The sequence below is a fragment of the Prunus dulcis genome, chromosome 8, assembly GCF_902201215.1.
Source record: "Prunus dulcis chromosome 8, ALMONDv2, whole genome shotgun sequence".
Taxonomy (NCBI): Eukaryota; Viridiplantae; Streptophyta; class Magnoliopsida; order Rosales; family Rosaceae; genus Prunus; species Prunus dulcis.
Window position 1 is genome coordinate 5,730,772 of NC_047657.1, and position 11,002 is coordinate 5,741,773.

The window sequence follows — 11,002 nt, forward strand, 5'->3', positions numbered from 1 at the left end:
ATACTCTGTTCTTGAAACATCGAAAAGGGAAGGTAACAGCATTAATAATCTATGTTGATGATATGATTACTACTGGGAATGATAAACAGGAAATATCACAGCTACAAGGCTATCTGGCTACGGAGTTTGAGATGAAGGATCTAGGTGGACTCAAGTATTTCTTGGGAATTGAGGTGGCTCGATCACAGCAAGGCATATTTCTCTCTCAAAGGAAATATGTCTTGGACTTGTTGACAGACACAGGAATGCTAGATTGTAAACCTGCGGACACTCCTATTGTTCAGAATCATTATCTTGGAGAATATCCGGATCAAGTTCCAACTAACAAAGAAAGATACCAAAGGTTAGTGGGAAGATTGATCTATTTGTCACATACTTGACCAGACATTGCTTATGCGGTGAGCGTTGTCAGTCAATTTATGCACTCTCCAAGTGAAGACCACATGAATGCAGTTCTTCGAATACTTAGATATTTGAAGTCTGCACCTCAAAAAGGACTTATGTTCTCAAAGCATGGTCATCTAAATATTGATGGTTATTCAAATGCAGATTGGGCAGGTAATGTAACAGATAGAAAATCCACATCGGGTTACTTCACATTCGTGTGAGGTAATTTGGTGATATGGAGGAGCAAGAAACAGAATATAGTAGCTTTATCCAGTGCAGAAGCCGAGTTCAGAGGCATGACTAAAGGGATTTGTGAACTTCTTTGGTTAAGAAAGTTGCTTATTGAACTTGGGTATAAACCTACATCCACAATGAATCTCTTGTGTGACAACAAGGCTCTATAGCCATTACACAGAATCCGGTTCAGCATGATCGTACTAAACATGTTGAGGTGGATCGACACTTCATCAAACAGAAGCTTGAGGCTAAAGTGTTTCAGTTTCCTTTTGTGAAATCCGAGGATCAATTGGCGGATATTTTGACAAAAGCGATTTCCAGTAAAGCATTCCACAATTCACTGGATCAGTTGGGCATTGGCGACATCTATGCACCAATATGAGGGGTAGTGTTGGCGTGACTTGTGAATATTGACTTATTTTCCTTACACACCAAGAATTCATATTATAATTGTAATTGATTTACTTTAATTCCTGATTTTCTACTGTAAATAGATTTAGGAATTTATTATTTACTTGCCCATTCAGGTTTCGTTGTATTATAAATATGACCTCCTACAAGGAGAAGAATACATAGAAAATTCCCACAAACAAATATTCTCTCATAGTTTTCATATTTTAACAATGTCCTCATAAAAATAATTATTTCTGTTGGAATATTGTTTTATTGTTCGGTTGAGCTCTTACGCGTCTTGTTCGTACAGTGCGCAGACTCCACAATTCTTCACCTTCACCCACGTCTTCACTCCTGGATAAGATCTTGCTTCGAAATGAAACCAAATCTTATGATCATGGCATTTCTCCCTCCAATAGGTCCCGTGTCTCCCGCTTGGTTCCAAAAAGAAATGTTGCCTAGACAGGAGGATCAACCAAAGGTGATCGGACGCTACATCGTCTCTGCAAATACTATAAATTGGGCCCGCAAGGGTGTTTAAATCATAAAGGCAACGAAAATCGATTATATAATCTTTCGTAGCAATACTTGAAATTTCTTGAGCAGGTGCAAATAGAGCACAAAAAGAAAACCCCACCCACTTGCTATTAGAATCCGAAGGTAGCGTCTCAATTACTGAGTTTCCCACATTTTGATTATTGAACCACTCAGGAATTTCACTTCCAGGAATTATAATATCGAATAAGCTCAAAGAACGAGGAATTTCCTGCACCAAGTGAAGGATATAAATAGTAGTACACAACTAAAGAGGGAAGGAGGGAAAGAGGGAGAAGTACCTGAAGGAATTTCTTCAGCGTTAAAAATATTATGGAACGGGAACCTTGATGGTCAATCAAACTGAAGCAATTGAAAGAACTAATCGAAGTATAGCTTACACCATTGCACATCGGTGGTGGATCTGGGAATATTTTCAAGGAAGTACAATTATCAGTGTTTACATAAAAATCTAGTGGTCTGTTTGATGGAAGGCTTGGCAATTTTTGAAGCCTTTCGCAATTCCTTAATGTGAACCACCTAAGCTTAGAAAGCCCACTGATTCTTGCAGGAAGGCTAACAAAATGGTTTCCACCAAGATCTAAATCTTCTGAAGAGGACAATAAACCAATATCTTCAGGTATTGCTCCATCACAAAGATTGCAGTCCCTCAGATTTAGACACTTCAAAAAGCGTAAATCTTTTAAGGAAGCTAACACCAGACTCACAGGGTGGGGATTCTTTCTTGGAAATAATCCAAAAGTGGAGAAAGATGCTATGATCTAGGCAGTTCGATATTTTTCACTGGAACAAGGGCGGATGACGCAGCACTCATAGAAATTCCACTCATATCAATCTCCTTCAAACTCGAGATCAAAGGTATCAGTGATGAAGACATTTTGCTCAACAGCAGTGAAGCTTAAAGAAAGCTTCGAAAAATTCTTCATTTCTCCCACAAATTCTGGAATCTTTTTCACTTTTGAGCACATAGGCGCAAACGGCATGTAATTCGAAGTTCAAACGAGGAAGTTAAGTTGGTTTAAAGTTCTAGGGTTTTCCAAAAAAACAAAAAAAGCGTTTAAATATCAGACGTGAAAACAGGGCTGCACAGCCCCTTGTTTTTCCTGCGACTTTTCGGCACCGTCCATTCATATTTTGGCCACGAGTCCTTCACAAAAGTTGCTCGTCATGCCCTCCTCTATCATCTCCTCAAAAGACCCAACCCAAAAAGCCGATGTTCCCATCCAATTTTGGCTGTAAAAGCCAGCGGTTGCGCAATTATAGCAGCACGACCAGCCAGCTTTTGACCCGTTTTTAGGCCGATACATTCATCTATTGCTGGAACAACTTTCTAGTTGACACCTTCATCGGAGAAACACAGCCGCTGATAGAGGGCTCCAAAGTTCACTATGGCAGACCACAAATTTAAATATCAAAATAAGAATTTATAAAAAAAAAATTTTGAATCCAAATTAGTAGAAATCCAAAAAAATCTCACCTAAAGCAAGGGCAATATAGGTATTTTAGATACTAAGTAAACTAATAAACTTGCCAATTGGCCAATTTTTGGTTAGTTTATAGAAATTAAATGGTTTTGAGTTTCTTTATGGTAGTAGTGACCTAAATGTGTATGGTTATAAATTTGTAAAAGAAAAAACCCATGTCCCAGGATCCTGACCCTAGAAGGTACAGAAAACTATTCATCAGTGGCATGTGACCTGGGAAAAAAGAATTACAAAGTGTGTAACCAGCTCCTGTTACTATAAACTTCCTTTTATTGCCTCAGAAGATCTAATATTTCTTTCTTGAACATTAATTCCGGGAGAGAATAAAAATTCTCAGATACGAAAGATAATAAACAAAAAGCCTCCTCAAACACCCCAACCTCATGTGAACCATAAACTTGATTGTGCAACTATTCAAATTTCAGCGGTATGTACAAGCTAGATGTATTGACCTTATATGCCATCACCACCCTGACAAAACATTAACATACTAAAAGTCTCATCGTTACCGAGACAAAGATTACAGTTTTCTGAAGATACTGATAATGCCATTCGCAAATGACTTCATATTCCCCCATAGAGTTGATTTACTTGAAGGCTCTGCATCATCAGCCTGCCTACCAGGAAGGTCTCTGCAAAATGAAAAATTGTGTATCAGAAGAATATATGGTTCCAAAAATTAAAGAAAGGATGGGATACTTTTAGGTGAAATAAAAGAATTCAAGACATGCCCATAGAACATAAAGCTAAGTAGATTAGACATATTTCGGATGGGAACTACATATGATTCTTGTATAATGACCCTTCGCCATGGCAAACAAATGTGACAAGGCAATAACTAGGTTGATTGGTTTGCTAACTATTGAGTCACCCACAATCCAGGGCTGGTGGTTGAGCGGTTCATTAACATCCACCAGCCAGAGTAGAAGAGGTAAGATACCAAAGTAAGATTTGAGTTACTAAACTTAACTGCTGCCTGGAGGAGTGAACGGCATACAGCCAGAGCCTCAGAGACCAAACTAGAACTCATTCAAATAGACCCACCTAATCCAAAAATGAAGACCAATCCAGAAGAATCAGATTCAGAAGATACAATCCTGTCATGCCAACTCCTCTTCTCTAACTTCAGAGAACCTTTTGTTCTTCTCCCACCAAACCACCCAAGTAGATGCCAAACAGCACAGTTCCTAACTGTGACATATATCTTCAAAAGATACAAAGATAACACCATTGCAAATTAATTTGTCTGGGATCTTGACATCAAGCTATTCACACCACCTTTCAAACTGAGAGAGAGAGAGAGAGAGAGAGAGAGAGAGAGAGAGAGAGAGAGAGAGAGAGAGAGAGAGAGACACAAGAGACAGAGACAGAGATAGACAGAGAGAGACAGACAGAGAGGCAGAGAGGCAGAGAGAGAGAGAGTGTGCAACTGCAAATCAATTTGCTTGATATTAAGATTTGCTTGATATCTTAATATCAAGCCATTCACCTTTATCTTGGATAAACAAACAAGAAACCAAATCATATTATTCTGTACATTCTTGGTGGATTGCTTGCCCGTGTTACTCTACAGTTTCTCTTGTGAAATAAAAATTTCATCTTTTCGTTTTAAAAAAAACAGTAACTTCCGGTAGACACATGTATAAGCAAAAGGAGAAAAAGAGGGCCACAAGGTAAAAAACAAAGAAAAGAGAACAGTGACCCCCACTAGTAGTATCACTAGAGAAGATGTTAAAAGGTAATCTGGGGTCATAACTCAGAAACACAGACCCACAAGAATAAATTCCATTTCACACATTAATTGCACATGAATGAGCAGCGCACAGTAGTCAGTTCAGAAGAATAGTTCAGGCGTGATCTTTGAGCTCAGATTGTAGATAGTCAATTTCAGTTATTTTCTTCACACGTTAATTGAACATGAATGAGAAGCATGCTGAGTTCAGAAGAATTGTTGATCATAGCACTTCAACTATTACCATATGCATGACAATCTAAGCTAATCATGGTATGAGAACCCAGGATGGCCCAGTTCTGTTTAGTTGTGTAGGATCAAGCAAGCACATTCAACTTTGTACTTACAATTTTAACCACTCATCTTTGAATTGGACATTTTACTATTGTGCACTCATTGACTGCTGAAACTTAAACAAAGTGCGAAGTCATTTGCTTATAAATATAGTAAAGTTATAGAATAGTAAGCTGAAAAGGAAGGGTTTGAGCAAATGGTTTCAAGGTCTTTCCTAGCATGTTAAATGGGTCAAATAAGTTGAGAATGGTGGAACTGGGGACTAGAGTAGATGAATACAAAAAAAATTGTGTTGATTATGGTTCCAATTAATAAAGAAGCCAAATCCATAAACTAATGATGCACCTATCTCCAATGTTTTATCTTTCTGTCTCTGGTTCCAGCCTCCACAGCTTAGTGTGTCCAATACCATGTTTTAGCTCTATAGCAGCAAGCATACAACAAATGTCTGATTTTAATGTAAGCTCATCTTAGGGGCAAAAATACATCACATTGCTTGTGGAATAACAGCAGGTACTGCAATGTCAATGACAATGACATTACTAAGTTAATAACATACTGTACAAAAGAAACTTACTTGGGAAGTTTGTCTGGCTGAGGGATCTCTTCATATTTCTCTCTTTTACACTTTAAATCATCATAATCTGGTAGATCTTCTAAGGCATCTTCTTGTTTTTTCATATCCTGTATATCACCAAAACTTGGAAGAGAGGCTCTATTAGCTTCCCCTATTGGCAGATCTTTTTCTTTTGCAACAAAATCTTGTTTGTCAGCTTCAGCTTCCGCTCTTTCACTATTCTCAGATTTGCCAAATGGATAAGAAACAACCTCGAATCTTTCTTCTGACAGTTGACATTCTTTAGAAATAGAACCAGAAAGATTCTGCTTAGCTTCCTCCTTACTATTACTAAGTTCATCAAGGTCTTTATAAGAAGATTCCACAGAATCCACTTTCAGCAAATTACTTTGTGTTGCAACAAGATCAGAATCACTTCCCTGCAAGAAAAAAACACAAAAGATATAACTATAAGTTTACTAATATGAAACATCTTCCATGCATCGGAGAAGCAAAAGAAATTTATTTATGGTATAAACATGACATTCGACAGACATGAAAATTTTAAAAGAATCAGTGAGCCAAGGTTTAATGAAGAATCTAGCCATGCACCTCAAATTCGAAGAAATTGTGATGATAAGGGTCGATTAGATATCATAATACATTAGGACAATAATACAGATGAGATGAAGAAAATAATGCTTAATATAAAATTCATGCAAGAACATGAGGAAGACTCAGGATGCAACATTTTTGTATGCTTCTACAAAGGTTATAATGCATAAGCATAAGTTATTAAAAGTTTACTACAGTATTGTAGCCTTAGTCTTGCATTAAGTTGAAATTTAAAAGAAGAAACAAATAATATAGTGTTGTTGAATTATGAGTGGTAAGAAACCAAGCCAAGTGATTCACATTAGGCTCCAGACAAATGCCATTTAAACCTCGTTGAACACAAGCCATGTGCAAATTTCATTTTTTTCAAAAATCCAAATAGGATATTATTGGAATCATACCATAACTGAACAATGGAAATATAAAGAATAAAACCAAAATTTGATTAATGCCATATACTTACTCGAGTGATAACCTCTTCAGATAAGATCTCAACTGAGGAGGAAGCCTGTGCCTCTTCATTGGCTTCTAAATGCCTGCCACTGGCATCTGCTGACACCCCATAGGTTGAATTATCTTCAACTCCAGTCAGAGATTCAATTTCTCCAACTTCTTCTTGTCCCGGAAGATCAGTATCATATGTCTCTTCAGAATCATTTTGAACACCCGCATCTGCGGACACCTCAGAGATTGAATTCTCTTCACATTGAGTCAAAGATTCAATTTCACCAACATCCTCTTGTCCTGGCAGATCAGCATCATATGTCGCCTCAGAATCAGTTTGAGTGCTGGCATGTACTGACACCTGACTGTTTGAATTCTCTTCAACTTGAGCCAAAGATTCAATTTCTCTAACTTCTTCTTGTTTTGGCATATCCGCACTTACGGGAGACCAGGGTGACATCTTAGCTTTGTATTGTAACTCCTGAAGGATGCCCTTTACCACATAGTAAGAGCCACCCAGTTCTTTCTGAGCACATGAAACAGTAGGGAATGCCCCAGCATTCATTGCTCTGTACCTGAAAGTAAGGACCAAAGTACCTTCACTTAAATCCCTAATGATAGAAACCCAAAATGCAATTGAAACATTCTACAGCTTATTCAATTACACCAAATTAATCAAAGCTCAAATTCATGACAAAACTCTCTAAACAACAAATGTCCATATAAACAATCAAGATCAGCATTTCAAAAGAACAATCAAGACCAAACACTACAATATTCATATAATATACTTACTTGTTGACAAAGGGTTCAAGCATAGCTTGGCGCTCCGCTTTGGAAAGCCTTTTCCCTTTAACTCTGCGGACATTTGGTTTTGGTGCTTCTGCCACTGCTTCTGCTTCTGCCTCTGCCTCTGCATCTGCCTCTGCAGCTGCAGCGTTAGCGCTACCAGCGTATTGCCTTCCACGCCACCCACTCAATAAAACTGCCAAAACCCACAAAGAAAGAAACACAAATAATCTTAATCACACCATATTTGTCACGTACTCTTTCAAAAAAATTTTTATATATCTGTTAACTAAGAGAAAAGAAATTACCAGATTTGTTCAGGTGCTTGTGGGAGTTGAAGGAGGAAAAAGTGAGGCTTCTTCGTAACATGCTCTGTGGCGGTGCATGCCCTATCTCTACAAGGCTACAAGTACATCCATGGAAAGTAGGATTTGCATGTCGCGCTGTCTGATTGTCTAAAGCCTTTGATTTTCTCTGAAAGACAAGAGGAGAGAGAAGAGAACTCGGAGGAGCGAAGGGTTTTAGGATGTTTTTGTTTTGTGGGTCTCATCTAAGTTCAAAAGAAAGAGACGAGAACAAGAGGGGCTTCGGCTGTAATAAACACCGTTTTGGACCAAGAGCCTTTCAATTTTGAATTCGTCCATAAGGCCCATACTTTGGAAGGGTTATTTTGAACCTTTTCTTTGCTCTATGCACACAACTTTTTAATGAATTTTACCTTTTTTTAGGGCAATTTAAAAACATAATACTCTCTTTCGTGGAAACAAAACAAAAAAAAACATAATACTCAATTAAAATAAAATTATTTTGGCTTATTTACAGCAATGCCTCTTAAAATTCCGTTCAAAACTCACTTTGCCTCACCAAATAGCCCATTTTTCCCCCTTTAAGAGCATCTACAGCGCAGGACCAAAACTGGAGGAAAGGCCCCCTAGGCGAGCCCAACAGCGCTCCAGCGCGAGAGAAGCAGCCCGGGCAACAACTGGGTCCCACCAGCCCGGGCAGGCCCAAGGGCAAGGTCCGCCTGGGCTTCAGCCCGAGTTTTGTGACGTCAGTGCTGATATCATGCTGACATCAGCGCACGGTAACTCAAATTTTTTTTACCGTTGGCGCGTGAATTACATGCGCCAACGATAAAAAAAATTTGATTTTCGCACTTTGACGTCAGCCCTGACAGAACCCAACGGGCAAGTGCCACGTGTCACGACAGGGACGCTCCGATGGTTTTTTTCCAGAAATCCGATGGTCCTCATTTTTTTGGCTTAAAAAATTGCAAAAAAATTTGAAAAATTCTGAAATTTTTTTTAAAATATACCAAAAAATTCTGTATTTTTTACCTATAAATACTTAACCATTTTATTTACTTTCCACACAAAATCTTCATACAATTCTTCTTCATCCCCAATATTTTTTACTCTCCACTCACATTATTCACTTTCCACACCAATTCTCTATACAAACTCTTCTCCTTCCAATATTTTTTACTCTCCACTCACATTTTTCACTTCCCACACCAATTCTCCATACAAACTCTTCTCCTTCTAATATTTTTTACTCTCCACTCACATTTTTCTACTACTTTCCATTTGTATAAAAAAAAAAAAAACAAATGGCATCTTCTGTCGAAACCGGAGGCTCGTGGTCAACTCAGGAAGATATTGCGTTGTGTCAGTCTTGGGTGAACGTTAGTCATGACCCTATCACGGGCAATGAGATGAAGTTCCATCATATGTGGAGCAAAATTCATGGAGAATTTTGTCAAAGATCGGGTTCCATTCGGACCGAAATGGCTTGTCTAGTAGATGGAAACTTCTGAATAAAGAGTTAGGGAAATGGAGAAATGCCTTGACAAAAGCAAGGGAGAACATTCGAAGCGGTCAAAATCTATCCGATGAGGTAAAATATTTATAATTGCCATTTTCATCAATTTAATGTAACTTTTTTTTTTTTGCATATTCTATTTCTTTTTCTTGCATAATCTTTTTTTTTTCTTTTTGCATTTCCAATTTGTCTATATTTTCTTGCATAATCAATTTTATTCTTGCATTTCAAAATAGTTTATATTTTCTTGCATAATAATTTTTTTTTCTTGCACTTCCAATTATTTATTTTTAATAGATCATACAAGCACAAATGTGGTTCGGTGCCATGGGGCAAGGCAAAAAAAGTTTCGTGCATTTTCAATGTTGGGAAGTTGTGAAGGATTGTTCGAGATTCAAAATTATTCCCCCCGGTCCGCCGGTTGTGTTGAATGAGACGCCGCTCCACGATTCACCATCAACCGATTCACCATTGGACTCCCCAATGGAAACGGAGTCACCACTCCCACGTCCGCCGAGACCTATTGGGAGAAAGGCGGCAAAGGCCAAGAGAGGGGGCACTTCAAACAATGAATGTGTACAATTATTGGAGCAAATAGCTAAGAACACCTCACTAAGAATTGAGAGAGACTTGAAAAGAGATGAAGTGGACAAGGCACGAGAGGAAACATTTGCAATTCAACAGCAGCATGCACAAGAAAAAGACATGGATGATAGAGAGATGAAAATCATGGCCATGGATACGAGCCATATGTCTCCTGAAACAAAGGCCTATTGGAAGCATAGACGAAGGGATGTGATGAGAAGAAAACTTTTCCATGACGACGGACCTAGCAATACGGATTGGTTAAATGATGAAAACCATTAGGTTGTATTGAAACACCTTTGCCATATGTTGTATTGTTGTATTGTTGTATTATCCTTTAATTTGTTGTATTGTTGTCCTTTAATCCTTTTCATTAAATAAAAAATGCATTAAATAATATGACTATTTATTAAAAACATTTGAGCATCAAAACAAAGATTAATTAAAACCAAACCTTAATTTATTGCAAACAACACACAAAACAAACCATACATAAAAGCATAATAATAATAAATAAAAGCATAATTCCAAAAAACACCACACACAAAATAAAGCATAATTAAAAACAAAGCATAATTCCAAACAAAGCACTAATCTTGACTTCATCCATTGTGATTGCCTTTCATCTCCCACAAGTGCTCGATCAAGTCAACTTGACGTCTCTCGTGAACATATGAAGATTGCATTTCTTGATAACGATCAATCATGGGGTTGTTGAATCGACCATCCCGAACTAACGGTTCGGGCTCCATTGGTAGTCCATTTGGTCCCATCGGCCTTTCATATATTCTTGTCAATGCCGTGTTCATGGGATCGGGTTCAAACACCTCTGGAGCATCGTAGTCATACTCATCCTCCACAATCATGTTGTGGAGGATGATGCAAGTCATCATAATACTCCGCAGCACCTCCTCGTCTAGCATCCGAGTAGCACCTCTGATAATTGCCCAACGAGCTTGCAAAATACCGAAACACATTTCCACATATTTCTTGTACCCTTCTTGAAAGGAAGCAAAGCTTCTTTCCTTCTCGGATTGGGGATTCGGAATTGTTTTCACGAATGTCGTCCGCCTAAGATAAATTCCGTCGGCAAGGTAGTACACACCAGAG

General features: G+C 38.2%; 1 protein-coding gene across 2 annotated transcripts; it reads right to left on the minus strand.

Moving 5' to 3' along the window:
• Positions 1–3,419: 3,419 nt before the first annotated feature.
• LOC117636368 lies at positions 3,420–8,041 on the minus strand. Of its 2 annotated transcripts, XM_034370839.1 has the most exons (6): positions 7,795–8,041; positions 7,493–7,682; positions 6,902–7,272; positions 6,717–6,871; positions 5,660–6,078; positions 3,420–3,688 (listed from the first exon to the last, which is right to left on the minus strand). In XM_034370839.1, exons 1-6 carry the CDS (start codon positions 7,853–7,855, stop codon positions 3,577–3,579), a joined length of 1,308 nt encoding a protein of 435 aa, XP_034226730.1. In that variant the 5' UTR covers positions 7,856–8,041; the 3' UTR covers positions 3,420–3,576. The 2 variants fall into 2 exon arrangements, with proteins under 2 accessions (XP_034226730.1, XP_034226729.1); XM_034370838.1 differs by having other exon boundaries at positions 6,717–7,272.
• Positions 8,042–11,002: the final 2,961 nt, after the last annotated feature.

What these genes read in the sequence shown, in the direction of transcription:
- LOC117636368 (XM_034370838.1), bottom strand. Translation starts at nt 7,855, where the DNA reads ATGTTACGAAGAAGCCTCACTTTTTCCTCCTTCAACTCCCACAAGCAC. An exon ending in CTGAAGAGGTTATCACTCGA is followed by an intron (nt 6,079 to 6,716) that starts GTAAGTATATGG and finishes TTTTTCTTGCAG; the next exon opens with GGAAGTGATTCTGATCTTGT. An exon ending in CAGCCAGACAAACTTCCCAA is followed by an intron (nt 3,689 to 5,659) that starts GTAAGTTTCTTT and finishes TTCATTTTGCAG; the next exon opens with AGACCTTCCTGGTAGGCAGG.